Source organism: Borostomias antarcticus (assembly GCF_949987555.1).
Source record: "Borostomias antarcticus genome assembly, chromosome: 5".
In the NCBI taxonomy this organism is placed as follows: domain Eukaryota; kingdom Metazoa; phylum Chordata; class Actinopteri; order Stomiiformes; family Stomiidae; genus Borostomias; species Borostomias antarcticus.
This window is the reverse complement of record NC_140238.1, coordinates 17,668,255-17,683,291: the sequence shown is the minus strand read 5'-3', so window position 1 is coordinate 17,683,291 and position 15,037 is coordinate 17,668,255. Positions and strand designations below refer to the sequence as shown.

Below are 15,037 nucleotides of genomic sequence, written 5' to 3'. Positions count from 1 at the left end.
CAGCCCTGGAAAGAGCAGCATGATAGGCCACTGTATAGTTACACAGGACAGTACATGGCACAAGGACCTCTAGGGGTTTGATTGTGTAATTATCCTACAGGTCAGGTGAGCTTGTGCATGGCATTTCTCAGGATTTTTCTGGGACACTTGTCCTGAATAGCCTACAGGTTGAAGAGGCTTGAAGACCAGGCCAAAGACACAGTAGCTAGTTAATTTTTAACTGGGTATGCTACCATTGTAATACCATGGTGCTGGTGTCTGACCATCTGGGACTGACGTCAGACTCTGAATCGGTGCTGGACTCCACTTTACACATCTCCTGAGGAAAGAGAAGAGGGCGGATAGGCCCGCTGGCACTCTTAACAGTGTATTGTAGCCTAGGTCTATAAATAGTAATATCACGGCAAGAAGTCATGTCCTGGCTTGAAATTCACATGATTTACTAATGATGCTATTGATGCATGATATAGCCTTTGATGTGATTTCCTCACCATATATTTGAATGCCAGTTTATCCACATTGCTAGGGTCGCTTCTTGGAACAGTTCTTCCTCTATCTGGGCAGACTACAGAATCACATGAAGAATTTCAAAAGATGTGTTTGTGCTTAGAGCGCATACCGTATGCTCAAACAGTGTGGCGTTCTTTTTAGCAACAGGAACACTCACATAAAGTTAGCCTATATACTTTTCAGTCCATTACCTTGAGCTGAGTGGCGTCGCTGTCGCCTCGGCATTTCCATGCTGTTTACGCCGTTTCATCTGCAGGTGCAGATAACATGTGCTTTCTGCTCTAGAGCTCATTGGTCTTGAAGGTGGCTTGGAGAGAGGCGGTTGGTAACTGAACTTAATTGCTAATTTCACTCACATGAGTTGCAGTGGTTTCAAATTACTGCAATATCCTGCCGCACATGCATTTGATTGGTTTGGCCTGATTGATAGTATGGCAGGTCAAGGTGCGAAATTTGACAGCTGTGTTTTTGTCGGGATGCATTGCAATAAATGTTTCATGCGAGTAACGCTAGTAGATAGTAAAATAGGCGGCGGGGACTCTGGTCTAGTCGGGCTGAGGAGGCATAGCAGCGAGCACCCACCCACCGGGGTTTCTGCTCGTCACTTTCCACTGGTGAACGGGAAAGCGCACGCTCACTGCGTAAGATCCGGGCTCGAGGAAGGATGAATGTTAATTTCAAAGATGGCAGCGGAGGGAGGAGGGAAGGAGATGAACGAAATTAAAACTCAGTTCACCACACGGGAAGGTGTCTATAAACTCCTCACTCACTCCGAATATAGCCGACCCAACAGGGTGCCTTTCAACTCGCAGGGCTCGAACCCCGTCAAAGTCTCCTTCGTCAACGTCAATGACCAGTCTGGCAACGGCGACAGAGTCTGTTTCAATGTGGGCCGGGAGCTTTACTTCTACATCTACAAAGGCGTTAGGAAGGTAAACATGCTACCAAAACATTCTTGTAACGTATTTGTCCTACCTAACCAAATGTTTGGTGACCACAGGTTTTCTGTTCTGCTTGCAACAGCTACTGTGTTCCGTTAGCACAAGTGGCTAGCTACTAGCTTGTTAGCTAAGATAACGTTAGCTAACTCTGAAGTGTTGTGGTATGTAACGTTAAGCGAATGCACCGCAATAAGCTAGCCAGCCAGCCGGACAGCTAGCTAGGTTAGCCTGTAGCTGGATGTTGACAGCTCGGGAATGGGAACACCTGTCCACGCCCCGTGATTGACAGGTGCCGAATTCACAATACATTTGAATGTATGCGCGTGGATATACGTGTGAGTGACCTCCGCTGTAAGTTACTGTGGTCGACGCACAGAAGAAACGGGGATGCCCCGGTCTGATGGGACCCGGCTAGGCTATATGCTACATGTTTGCAACGGCAGGTGTGCAGCTAGCTAACTAGTTAGTTAGTAGTAGTAGTTAGTAGCTGGGTTTATGTGTGCCGCAATTTAGCTGGTTAGTTAGCTAACTAGTTAGCTAGCTAACTAACCAGCTAAATTGCGGCACACATAAACCCACCTAGCTACTAACTACTAACATGATTCCCTTATTTTTGCAAGAACAGTTACAGGGTGTCATATTTGTGAAACTTACATTAAACGCTTCCGGTGCTATTTGGCAATACTTGGCTGTTAGCCAGCCAGGTGACCTCAGCTGATCTAAATGCAGCAAAGCATCTTGTTAGCGGCTGTCAGGTGTGATGACACCGCAGGTGAAGGAGGGTGGAAGAGGTTGTCACACCTGTCAGGTCCAGGGCTGTGTCAATGGGGTAAAGGCCCTATTCTCTGTGAGTGTGGCATTTCCAAACAATGTTTAGGGGTGGGAGGGGGATGGAGACTTCATAACGTCACCCAGTGGAAAATTGTTGTGTTCACCCTTATTTTGGTTTCACCTTGGACAGCAGAGCTCTTGTTGAGGGCAGTCAGCGGTGTCCAGCACCCCTCTGAAACATGTCATAATATGGCTCTTTGAGCTCTAACAGGACTAGACTGTGAGGTCTAAATATAAGGACTCCTATGGCTTTTCCATTGCTGTTCCAAGGTTTGTTTGATACAAATCTGAAGCTTTTGATCTGAAAGACTAGCACCATAGCTTTCTGGAGAGAGCTTTATGTATTTTGTCTTTCTTGCTTCTACTCTAGGTTGCTTCTACTCTAGGTAACAGTATGTTGCACTGTTCTCTTTGTGTCAGTAGTTGTTATCGCTGCTGTATCCTGTCTAGCTCCTCAGGAGAGATCACGAAACTCTGAAGAGTTAACTGCTCTCCCCTGAAGAGTTAACTGCTCTCCCCTGAAGAGTTAACTGCTCTCCCCTGAAGAGTTAACTGCTCTCCCCTGAAGAGTTAACTGCTCTCCCCTGTGCTAACTGTGTGTGTGTGTGTGTATGTCCGTCGGTCCGGGTCCCTGTGTCTACGTGTGGGGGTTGATTCCTGCAGGCTGCAGACCTGAGTAAGCCCATAGACAAGCGGATCTACAAGGGAACGCAACCCACCTGCCATGACTTCAACCACCTGACCGCCACAGCGGAGAGTGTGTGTCTGCTGGTCGGCTTCTCCGCCGGTCAAGTGCAGCTCATAGACCCCATCAAGAAGGAGACCAGCAAGCTTTTCAACGAGGAAGTAAGTCTGGAGCTTGGCTCCTATGGCCCGCCCTCTGTGTACCTGTGGATATGAGATTGGACAGGACAGGTAGAAGTGATATGATGGTAGTTCTAGCCAGAGGTTTTGCTGAGTAGATGAGTCTCATCCAATCAGATGTCCACAAGGTCACAGGAGGTGGGGCTTAAGGCTTGGTTGGAGATGGGAGTCTGAACCATGGATTTGTCCTGTTGCCAAACAGTCAGAATTCACAGTCACACATTGACTGTTTCCCCTCTGTTTCTCCTCCGTCTTTCTCCCTCTCCCTGTCCCTCTCTCCCTCCCCCAGAGACTGATCGACAAGTCGCGGGTGACGTGTGTGAAATGGGTCCCCGGTTCCGAGAGCCTGTTTCTGGTGTCCCACGCCAGCGGGGGCATGTACCTGTACAACGTGGAGCACACCTGCGGGACCACGGCGCCCCACTACCAGCTGCTGAAGCAGGGCGAGAACTACGCCGTTCACACCTGCAAGAGCAAGTCCACGCGCAACCCCCTGCTGAGGTGGACGGTGGGCGAGGGCGCGCTCAATGAGTTCTCTTTCTCTCCAGACGGGAAGTTCCTGGCGTGCGTGAGCCAGGACGGCTTCCTGCGCGTCTTCAACTTCGACGCGGTGGAGCTACACGGCACCATGAAGAGCTACTTCGGCGGCCTGCTGTGCGTGTGCTGGAGCCCCGACGGGAAGTACATCGTCGCCGGCGGTGAGGATGACCTGGTGACGGTCTGGTCCTTCCTGGACTGCCGGGTCATCGCCCGCGGACACGGCCACAAGTCCTGGGTGAGCGTAGTGGCCTTCGACCACTACACCACCAGCGTGGAGGAGGGCTGCGACCCCATGGAGTTCAGCGGCAGCGACGAGGACTTCCAGGACCAGGTCCAGTTCGGCCGGGACCGGGCCAACAGCACGCAGTCGCGCCTCTCCAAGAGGAACTCCACGGACAGCCGGCCCGTCAGCGTGACGTATCGGTTTGGCTCAGTGGGCCAGGATACCCAGCTGTGCCTGTGGGACCTGACGGAGGACATCCTGTTCCCCCACCTGCCCCTCTCTAGGACACGGACGCACACCAACGTCATGAACGCCAGCAGCCCCCCAGGGGGCGCCCTCGTCGCCACCACCAACCCCAGCACTAACGGCAACACCAGCGGAGCCACCACGCCGCTGCCGCGCTCCAACAGCCTGCCCCACTCCGCTGCCAACAGCAGCGGCAAGGGAGGGGGCGGAGGTGGGGGGGGAGGAGGAGGAGGAGGAGGGAGTGGCGGCGGCGGCGTCATGGACGGCGCCATCGCCACTGGCGTCAGCAAATTCGCCACGCTCTCACTCCACGACCGCAAGGAGCGGCAGCACGAGAAGGACCACAAACGCAACCACAGCATGGGCCACATCAGCAGCAAGAGCAGCGACAAGCTCAACGTGCTGACCAAAACCAACAAGGCGGACCCCGCCAAGACCCTGGGCACGCTGCTCTGCCCGCGCATGGAGGACGTGCCCCAGCTAGAGCCCCTCGTCTGTAAAAAGATTGCGCACGAGCGGCTGACTGTACTAATATTTCTAGAGGACTGCATAGTGACTGCTTGTCAGGAGGGATTTATTTGCACATGGGCGAGGCCTGGCAAAGTGGTAAGTTCCTTTTGAATGAGACGTCGTGTGTTGAGGAGGAGTGGAGCTTCCCCCCCCACCCCTGCTGCCCCTGCAACTCCCCACCCCCCCCCCCTCTCCCCAACCCCGTAGTAGGCTAAACCGGTTGGCTGTGGCAGGGAGGCCCTCTGAGTGACCACGACCAGATGCCGCAGACAGACGAGGCAGACGTAGTAAACAAGGAAGGGCTGGTCCTGCACGAGCCGTGCTTCACACTGTCGGTGTGTGTGTGAGTGGTGTGAAAGAGAAGAGTGAGTGTGTGTGTGTGTTCTACCCACCCCATGTTGTTCGTTCAAACAACAAAGATGAGGTTGTTAGAAAAACGTAGCCTACTGTTTAGAAGAGTAGGAGCTGACAGAATGCCTCCTTATCGGCGGGGAGGAGACGCGGGACCCTAGCGGAGTAGATGGGTTCGCTCCCACAGTGCACAGCAGCTTCACCTAACAAGCCACACCGCTCGTCCGCTCGCCTTCCTGCTTCAGGCTCAGCCGGCCCAGCGTATACAGAGCCTGTCGACTCTCCTCACAAGCCTGATAAGGGCTCACATTGGGTCGGTGTCCTGGACACAGATGGAGGCTTAGGGCCTATATTTATCAAGTGTCTCAGAATAGGAGTGCTGGTCTTGGATCCGCTCCCGGCCTGTTCATATATGCTGTATCCTTATTTTATTTGAAAGGCACAAATGATCCATTCCTAGCCTGAGATGCTTGGTAAATATGAGGCCGGTTCTAGATTAGACTGCACCTGTAGTGGGCTCCTCTACTGTAAGAACATTGTAGTCCAGGACTGGCCTTCATCTGAGTCTGAAGGAAACTGTTCTAAAGTCTCCGGGATCCTCAGTCACTGTGTCCAGTCTGACTCCGGTACACAGGGCATTTTTAGAAGGAGAGAGGAGCATAAGGAGTCAGGTGGAGGAGGAGAAAAGGGCGATGAAGTTGTTGCTTTTATTGTCAAACTTTCCCAATGCAAATCTCCCTTGTTTTCCTTTTCCAGGGGTTATTGTCATCCCAAAACCCAGCCAGCTCTCCCAGTGGAACTGTAGTATAGCCTCTGTATCTGCTGCTAAAGACGCTGCAACCCAGAGCCACAGACAGGCCACTCTGCTCGCCACCCGCAAACCACTGCAAGATTCTGTTCTTTTTCCTTTCTTTCCTTTTCTCCCCCCTCTCTGTTATCTGCAGGCCTGGGCCAATTACACCGATTGATTACTTGCTGTATTTAAAAGCAATTGAAGTGCAGTTTGATTTCACTCACAGTTATGGGACTGAACCATTGGTTTCATTGCACTGGGTGACATAAACCAAGCTTCAACCTTAAAGGTGCTTGAGAACATTTTTATGTAGATCGAATAGTTAAAAATAACTAACAACTCTAACAAGGCTTGTGAGACAATAGTTCTCCTGAACGCTCCTGACAGATACCGCGTGGTCGGAATATTATTGGCTCACAAGCCTTGTTAGAGGTGGGAACCAAACCTCAGACATCTCAGACAGAGATAAACAAAACTTTCATTTCAGAGAATTCAGACCCATCAACATTTTTAAATGATAAATTCATAATCATTTTTTTGGGGGGAAAAGCTATAATTTTATTCCACACCTTTCTAAAACCTACTTTTTTATTTTATATCTGTATCACCTTTATCTCTGACAGTATTTGCAAATAGTAGCTGACTGAGGTCTGGTTATCTGCTGTTCTGTCGTGGTTCTCTGGCATGGCCTATCATGGCCTATCAGTGTATGTTGGAAGTCTGCTGACACACGGGTGGACAGAAGGGGTGTGGTGCAATGACATTTCCCGTTTCTCTGGAATATTTTAAGAAGTTTTATTAGATTTTGTCTTTTCCCACTTTCACATCTTTGTGTCTGTGTAATTCAGACTTGGCTCAGTTTGATGCAAACCAGTCATGTGGCTTGAGTATAAAGGTACAGTTCACCCAAATGTCACACTACAGTACATTGGCCTGCCCTACCTTGGATGTAGGCCATAGGTCAGGATTTACAGATACTTCAGAGTTGGGTGAACTGTCCCTTTAAGGCTAAGCCTATGGGCAACCCAAGATTTGCTTCCATCCAAACTCATCACAATCTTGTTTCTCTTGACTAAAATCTCCCCCTTGAGAACTTTGCACTGATTTTGTTAGTTTTGTTGATGTTTTGTTTGTACAGTAACTGCTATAATGGAACAAAAAGCAGAGCGGTGCGAGGGCTGCCTTGATGCACTCAGCTTTTGACATCCTCGGTCTTGAATCTGAATCTATACAGCTGGATGCTGCAATCATAGTCTCTTAAAAGAAAAATTGTTTGCACTTAAATTAGTTTATTAGAAGAAAATGGCTTTACATTTTGGGTGTGCAAGAACTCAGACAACTTCTAGGTCGAACAATGATGTTATAACATTTGTATCTATTGAGCATTTATTTTAATATTATTTCAGATTAAAATCTGCTCTGTATCATATGTATAATATTGTAATTCAGTGATTTGATGGGGCAAAAGCAACCAATCATTACTCTAGTGGATGTTTTGTCATCATTTAAGGAAATAGTTATATTTCTAAGGCAGAAAATATACATATTAATAATATTAAAATAATCTTGAATACATTGGTTTCTGTTGTTCTTCCATCCAGATGTGAATGATGTGATGAGAATGATTAAGTTCTTTAGGTGGATCTGAGGGTTCATTCACTGGTGCCTTTATAACGTGTGATGGAGGAATAAAGCACCATGAGCTGGTTTACCACATGGTCACTGACTTCCAAGTCCTTTCAGTGGAAAAACTCACCTGCTTTTTAGTGTAGGACAAGGCTAATGTGGGTCCAGGGCCTGTAAAGCATCTCAGAGGACAAGTACTGTTCTGGGTTCAAGTTCATGTGTGTTCATTCCATTTCATACCAAATGCACAACTGATCCTAGATCAGCTCTCCTACTCTGAGATCTTTGGTAAATAGGGCCCAGACTGGACCCGTGGGGGCTGTGTTGGTCAGGGCTATAGCCTGGAAAGCCCAGGTGGTCAGTTCAGACTGTGAAGAAAGCGTGTGGGTACCTGTGATACACTGGCACTGGTGTCTCAGGCTGGGTGAATCTCATGGAGCCAACACTGAAGACACAATCCATTATACTGTACCTTTAAGATCACATTGTATGTCATCTGTATTTCACTCTGAGGGCTACAAATCAGTATCCCCAGTAGGTATTTCTACGGTGATCAACGGCAGTCCTTCCTTTAATACCCTGTGCCCTATCTCTGCTCGTCAAATGGCTGCAGTGCTCTCTTCAACATCTCAAAATAAAGTAGGATTGAGAGTATTAACAGTGAGGTACATTTCAGTCTGTTCCCCAGAGATAGCTGTGGGGGTCTGGCTCTCAGTAACCTCCACGTTTCCTCTCCAGGGGGGGCATGTAGTAGGTTTTGTAGGCCGAGCGGTGGGATTCCTCCCGGGGCTGTGGAGGAGAGCAGACAGACGGGGTCAAGCCCCGGCCTACACGTCCCGGCCTCAACACCCCAAGTGTGTACATGCGAGCCTGGGTGTGTGTTCACCTTAGCCAGCCGTGAGTGGCACTTCTTGGAGGTGATGGCGGGGAGGGATCCTCGGTGGGAGATGCCCAAAGCAGGCAGGGTGGAGATGGGGTAGGAGAGTGGCGGCGCGGGCACCACGCTGAGTTTGGGCAGCTCCAGCTTGTAGTTGCATCTCAGGAGGGGCTCGGCCACGTGCTTGATGTTGGGCTGAGGAACAAAAAAGAGAATCAGACACTTGTGTCGGAGCACTTTCTGTACTGGAGGACAAACCTGTTCTAATAAAGTATGGTTCTCTAAAGCCGTGTTCACACACTCAAAACTTTTTTTCTGTGCTTCAATTTTACTTTATCATAATGTGTTAATGTTGCACAATGAATTTGTGTTTTGTCACAAAGTAATTGTTTCACATTCGTCACTGAATGTGACAGAACTTCACATATACCTGATTCATTCATGTTGAATTTAACCAATTTAGTCATATCAAATGTATTGTAAGAAACGGGGCGCTGTTTCAAATATTCTGCGCTTCTGAAAACTCACTCATTGCCATTGGTGAAGGAGAGAAAACCACCATCAAGTTGATCCATTGTTGAACTTCAGTAAGCAAAGTCAATTGAGTGTCAGTCAGTTGAATGCCAGAGTGGGCGGGAGGATGGTGTAGAAAAACGACTACTACTGGGCAGGAGGATGGTGTAGAAAAACGACTACTACTGGGCAGGAGGATGGTGTAGAAAAACGACTACTACTGCTTGCTGACACAATATAGGACAGCACAGCAAGTAGCTCAGGAGGTAGAGTGGCCAGCTAGGGATCACAAGGTCCCCGGTTTGATCCCAGCTTCCAGAGTCTGGTCAACTTTCTGTGTGGAGTTTGCATGTTCTTCACATGTACACAAGGGTTTCCCCCATAAAGAACCCAATATGAACCATGTCCAGCCTGGCTTATGTGCGTGGCTGGCTTGCTTCTGTTCAGGACTGGTAGGACGGAAGCTAGTCATGCCACTGAAATAGCTGTGAATTGAAATGACATGAAATAATGTCTGATAAATTAAGATAGGTCTTGTCGCCTGGACACATCACTTCCAATGCTTCCTATGCCAATCCAGCACAATAAGAGCGGGATAGCCAGTTAGCTCATGAGCTCACAACAACTAGCAGCAGCTTTCATAACATTAATTGGGGTTAGAATAAGGGTTGGGACAGGATCTGACCTATAAGGCAAGGGGTAAAGGTTGGAGTGAAAGGATGAACATGTGGAGGTTTGGGGTATAGTCCCATAAAGTCATCCCCACCGGGTCTTGAACTCCGGTCTCCCTGGTGGGAGTTCAATGCTCTGACCACTACTCTACTTGTGCTTACTTGATTTTGGTGTGCTGGGACTACTGTCTCTTGTGGTGCCAACAGAGAGATGCAGACCAACATTGTGGGGAGGGAGGGAGGAAGTGATAACCCGACAAACGCTATACTAGGTGCGCTGGCTTCCAGCCACACAACTAGCTGCACGGCTGGCCAGCCACGCACAAAAACATGCAGAAGGCCAGATTGCTGTCTGCTGATATTAATGATTAATCAGTGTTTTATTCACATGATTTGATCATGCAATTAATTTATCTGAGCTGATTTAATCAAATTGATTTGATCATATTAGTGGAACACAATTAAATGATCTAAATCAGCATTTTCATGTTGAAACATATTAATCATTTGGAAACACTATCCACAAACTAATTAAGTGAATCATTATTATTATTTGAGTGCATACACAACAGCCGTGACGAGTCTCTCCGTAATATTTGACTGATGCTGAATCTTACAAACACCCGTTTTAGAACCTTCGACATTTCAAACGAGCAGTTATGGAACAATCGCATTTTATCCTAACACCGTGGATAAAACGGTGTGGTTGCCAGGAACATTACGTTTTGCCAGACGATGTGATTTGACACAGCCCTTGTCCCCGTGGTAACTGGATGACAGCTGCGTCTCACCTGCCTCCGTCCCTGCCTGGCCATGCGCCACAGCTGGTCCACGGAGTTGGGGGTCCTGCTGCTCTCCCCTCCCTCCACTGTCCCCAGCGCCCTGCGGAGACCGTCAGCCCTCCTCTCTGCCAGCCTACAGACGCAGGGGGGGAGGGAGCATGAGGAGAGGAGGCACAACATGTTTGCAGTGCAAACGGTTTCTGTTTGCATTTTGTGTGCGTGTGTGTGTGTGTGTATTGGGGTGTTGCTGTAATGTTAATAAAGTGTAAGTAAGTTAAGTTTATTTAAGTGATTTTCTCAGACATGGTAACAAAATGCTTCAGAGAGATGATCAAAACAGAGGAACAAAAAAGCAGAGCATAGAACCCCCCCCCCCCTCCCTGCTCAACAACACAACAAAAAAGAAAACAAGAAAAATGAATGCATCAAAAATAAGAGAGCATGCTACATAGCAGAGAAGGCAGAGGTGGCATGTTACAGAAATGCCTGCTTAAACAGATGGGTCTTAACTGTTTTTTAAAAGCTTCTACTGAGACAGCAGACCGTAGGGGTGGGGGGAGAAGTGTGTGTGTAATGTCAATAAAAGTGTGTGTGTGTGTAATATCAACAGTGTGTGTATGGGTACTACTGTAGCATCCTACCGCAGGTCCCTAAAGTAGGCATGCTGCAGGGCAGCGCGGGCACTGATGCGTTCCTCAGGGTCGTAGGCCAACATCTGGTAGAGCAGAGCCAGGCTGGGGGCGGGGCAGTGGGGGATCAGCTGGGAGATTCCACACCCCTTCTGAGGCGGGAAGTCGAACCGCATCGCCCTGGACCTGAAGGACAACACAGGAGAGGCTGAGGAGACGACACACACATCTCTACACACACCCTAACCCTGGACCTACATGACCTCAATGGAAACACTAAGGAAAGGGCACACACACAACTCTAAACACACACACACCTCAACACAACACATTCACACCCTAACACTGGACCTACAGCAGAGGAGAGACACTCAAAACCCTGGAACATATTCATGTGCGCACGCCGCACAAGTTTGTGTACGTCCATTATGTTCATGTCAGGAACTTACTGCTTGAACTTCTGCAGAAGGCTGGAGTCAGGTGTTCCTAGAACCTTGTGGATCTTGGCCACCTGGTCCAGCTCGTTGGTCCCTGGAAACAGGGGGCTGAGACTGGAACACAGATATGATAACGATATGATAATGATATGATAATGACCCGGCCTGTGACATCACAGCCAGGATATCAACCTAGTATCTGTCTATGGCTGCCTGTGATTGAAGATACACAATACACAAAGTCAATTTCCCAGACCTACAATGAGTCTGATGCTGAGCTGACTTATCAGGCCACTTCAAAAGAGTCTACATTCTATATGAAAAACATAAGCAAGACCACAACATCAGACCAACAAAGAAAACATTATAATGCCTTAATCTGATAAAGCCGCTGACCATTACTAACAGATGTACCGTGCTGAACAGTGCAGAGTACTGTGCAGATATGCAGAGCGTTAAGTACATCCGCTCTCTGTCCTTCTCCTCTGACAGGTAGAGCAGGTACCTGATGATCTCGTAGAAGACACAGCCAGCGCTCCACATGTCCATCTTGAGGGAGTAGTGTCCGTCGGTCAGCAGGCACTCGGGTGCGCGGTACCAGCGCGTGGAGATGTACTCTGTGTGGGGGGGCTTGGAGTACACACTCCTGCATGAGCCAAAGTCTCCCAGCTTCAGCACGTCTTGCTTCCGAGGCCAACGCGTCACATACAGGACAACAACACATGCATACAGTACATGTCAGATATTGTACTGGTGTGCTCCAGTTCACAGTAACATATCCTCCATCTGGACCCATGTTAGCTTTTGAATAAAAGAACAACAGATTTCATTCAAGAAATGTTCTCAGGGAAATGACCTGTATCCATGTACTGGCCATAATAAACAAAAATGAGTTTGTTGCCTCAATCTGTTTCCGTGAGGGGAGGTGTGACTGTGTGTGCTGTAAGCCAATCAGCATGAGGCAACTGTGCATCTCACTCACTCTGATCAGGATGTTTTCAGGCTTCACGTCTCGGTGGAAGATCCCACAGCTGGAGAAAACCAGGGGAGAATCATGAGTGAGGAAGGTTCAGACACACAACAGCCGTAGTTTTAGAATGTTAGTCACATTGTTAGCCTTTCTTTTTCAAGATTTGAAAAACTCCCACTTTAGAACTGTCAATGTCCTAAATTGGGACTTAGGTTACAATCAAATTCCGATTCTAAAGTGCTTAGAACTGTCTTGGCTGATGTATCTGAACCCTGTTTGTGTCTTTATGAAGATCCTCCAGTATATGCAACTACCTTTCTATGAAAAGGCCACAGAACAGTGAATCACCTAGGGGCATGTACCAGAGGAGTTCAATGCAGGGTACCACGCCTACCTGTGCATGTGATCCAGTGACTTGCAGAGCTGGTACATGTAGTGCTTGATTTTATTCTCAGGCAACGGATGCTGCCTCTCTGGGGAGGTGACACAAGCAAAACATTCACTGTTAATGTAGGTTTTCCCATTCACACAGTAACTGAATACCTTGAATACAGCGCGGTTAGAGTTGTGAAGACTAAACCCACAATGACTTCCCGCTCCACTGACCTCGTATGAACTCATAGACGTTCATCTCCATCAGCTCACAGATCAGAGACAGGGTTCCCGTCTCTTTGTCACTGGAACACAGAGCAGCAGGTCAGACAATACTCTCATACAGGCTAGTATCTCAGGTTTCATAGGAACAATGGAACAGAGAGATAGAGGAGCATTGTAGTGTAATACAGACTCACAATATGAGTTCATGCAGCTGAATGATGTTTGGGTGTGGACACAGCCTCTTCATGGCCTGGACCTCGCGCAAGTTGTTGGCCTGCTCCAGACTGTGGCAGAGAAGACAGGGCTGCATTTCCGATAAAGAACCTTCTTAAAGAACCCTTCTTAAGCAACCCTTTGTATGGGAGTTAAGAAGTACTTTGGAGTTAAGTGCTTCTTAACTCGTTCGGGAAACCCGGCCCAGGGCTGAGTTTCCCAGAGGCATCGTAGCGCTACGTTCATTGTAAGCTATGGCGTTCATCATAGCGCTACGATGCCTCTGGGAAACTCAGCCCTGCAGGCTGGTTGTCAAGCAGGTTGGCCAAATACATGCATCTTTTGGGGAGAAGCTGCCTTCCTCAACTTTACAAGAGGAAGAAAAGGTCAACATTGTAATCATGATTCAATAATCAAGGCACACAGACAGCCAGTGAAAAATAAGGAAGAGATGTAACTAACCCTAACCCCAAACTTAGATTCAAATCAGTGCACTAAAGGCTAGGGCTGCCCCCGACCTGACTTCAACTTCACCAGCACAAGGTCACGGGAGGGGCAGGCTGTCATCTAATAGGCTACTTAAGGCCAGGGGTGACAGGGTGCTGGTTCAAGTTTCAATAGTGCACAAAGAAGGTAAAGCAGCCTAGACTGGAAGACAGCACACCTGGTGATCAAGACAGCACAGGGCAACGTATTGTAAACCGATTACCTGTTTATCGTCTGATTCATCGTTTTGCACGCATAAAACTTCCCATCTTTCAGGCTTTGAGTTTTCACCACCTCGGAAAAAGTACCCTCTCCGATTTTCTTTAGTATTTTGTAATCTGCGCGACAGAGATGAGAATTAAACATGCATTATAAGCACGGCAAATGTTCAGTGCTACAGACAGTGTAGTAACGTATAGGCCTTTTAAAATATCACTTCGGTTCCTGAATCATGATGATGTCGATGACACATTGTGAACACATGTCTATAGCCTTTAGGCCCAAGGTAAAGCAAGCGGTTGGGTTTTAACACTTACTATCCATTCTTCAAAGTGGTCACTGTTAAGGAGTAGATTATCCATAATAGATACCTTTGAAAAACACATTACGATGGTTTCAATGGCATAAGCTTGTTATGGCAGGGGATCGAGCAGCTAGATAAAAGTTACTCGTAAAAGGCACAAAAACAGGCCTTTATTAGCACTAGCCGAGACAGCTAGCCATGTTAGCTGGCCGTAACCTTGGTAACCAGGCACGCCTCACCCTGAACTCTGACCCGAGATGGGAACGAGAGCGTCTGTGATAGTTGTAATGTAACAATGATTAGCTACATTGATTGATTGATTAAAAAAAAAAAAAAAAAACTAATACAGAATAAATTTCGTGCATATACCGCCATTTGTCCCAAGAGCACACAGAAGTCCGAAGAAAACACATTTTGTGAATTAAAATTAGCTACATTTTGTTTCCGTGTATGCATATTTTGCAATGGTCTCACCATTTTTCCAAAGATGGTTGCTGAGCGAAACAGCAGATCTTTTTCGAGGCTGTGGATGATTGTTGTCCACGGAACTCCCGCTTCTCCATTCGATGTCAGGCGTTTGACATATTTGCCGAATACTTGCTCTGTTTTTCACACCAATAAGCCAATTTGAGTAGTGCATCATTATATGACAGAGGACATATTGGATGTAATACTGTTATTCAAGTCTGCCGTGCGAAATTATGATAACAGTAGTTGGACACACTCCCTCTGGCTCAGCGGACGGGCAACAGCATCACACGTCACCTAGCAGCATAAGCAAATAAACCATATCAACATTTTTGACATAAAGCACCATCATCTTTTACGCTATCTGCGCAGACGCATGGGTGCGTGCGTGTGTGTGCGGAGAGAGAGACAGAGAGAGAGAGAGAGAGAGAGGATG

At 47.8% G+C, this 15,037-nt stretch overlaps 2 protein-coding genes across 4 annotated transcripts; one reads left to right on the top strand and one right to left on the bottom strand.

Annotated features, from left to right (window-relative positions):
• Window positions 1–1,178: 1,178 nt before the first annotated feature.
• Window positions 1,179–5,865, top strand: wdr20a (WD repeat domain 20a; the record flags this gene model as incomplete). The annotated part of the gene is made up of 4 exons (XM_084438470.1): window positions 1,179–1,442; window positions 2,946–3,128; window positions 3,436–4,761; window positions 5,773–5,865. The coding sequence occupies 4 exons, from the start codon at window positions 1,179–1,181 to the stop codon at window positions 5,824–5,826; spliced, it is 1,827 nt and encodes a 608-aa protein (XP_084294596.1). The 3' UTR covers window positions 5,827–5,865.
• Window positions 5,866–8,087: 2,222 nt separating this feature from the next.
• On the bottom strand, window positions 8,088–14,945 carry mok (MOK protein kinase). 3 transcript variants are annotated; one of them, XM_084438472.1, is made up of 13 exons: window positions 14,608–14,656; window positions 14,147–14,200; window positions 13,834–13,948; window positions 13,106–13,195; window positions 12,921–12,991; window positions 12,709–12,787; window positions 12,327–12,375; window positions 11,850–12,028; window positions 11,357–11,458; window positions 10,920–11,093; window positions 10,288–10,411; window positions 8,322–8,507; window positions 8,088–8,224 (listed from the first exon to the last, which is right to left on the bottom strand). In XM_084438472.1, the coding sequence occupies exons 2-13, from the start codon at window positions 14,151–14,153 to the stop codon at window positions 8,147–8,149; spliced, it is 1,254 nt and encodes a 417-aa protein (XP_084294598.1). In that variant the 5' UTR covers window positions 14,154–14,200; window positions 14,608–14,656; the 3' UTR covers window positions 8,088–8,146. The 3 variants fall into 3 exon arrangements, with proteins under 3 accessions (XP_084294598.1, XP_084294597.1, XP_084294599.1); XM_084438471.1 differs by lacking the exon at window positions 14,147–14,200 and having other exon boundaries at window positions 14,608–14,945; XM_084438473.1 differs by lacking the exons at window positions 13,834–13,948; window positions 14,147–14,200 and having other exon boundaries at window positions 14,608–14,945.
• Window positions 14,946–15,037: the final 92 nt, after the last annotated feature.

What these genes read in the sequence shown, in the direction of transcription:
- mok (XM_084438471.1), bottom strand. Translation starts at nt 14,776, where the DNA reads ATGATGCACTACTCAAATTGGCTTATTGGTGTGAAAAACAGAGCAAGT. An exon ending in CGTCTATGAGTTCATACGAG is followed by an intron (nt 12,788 to 12,920) that starts GTCAGTGGAGCG and finishes TCACCTCCCCAG; the next exon opens with AGAGGCAGCATCCGTTGCCT. An exon ending in CTTCTGCAGAAGTTCAAGCA is followed by an intron (nt 11,094 to 11,356) that starts GTAAGTTCCTGA and finishes GTTGTCCTTCAG; the next exon opens with GTCCAGGGCGATGCGGTTCG.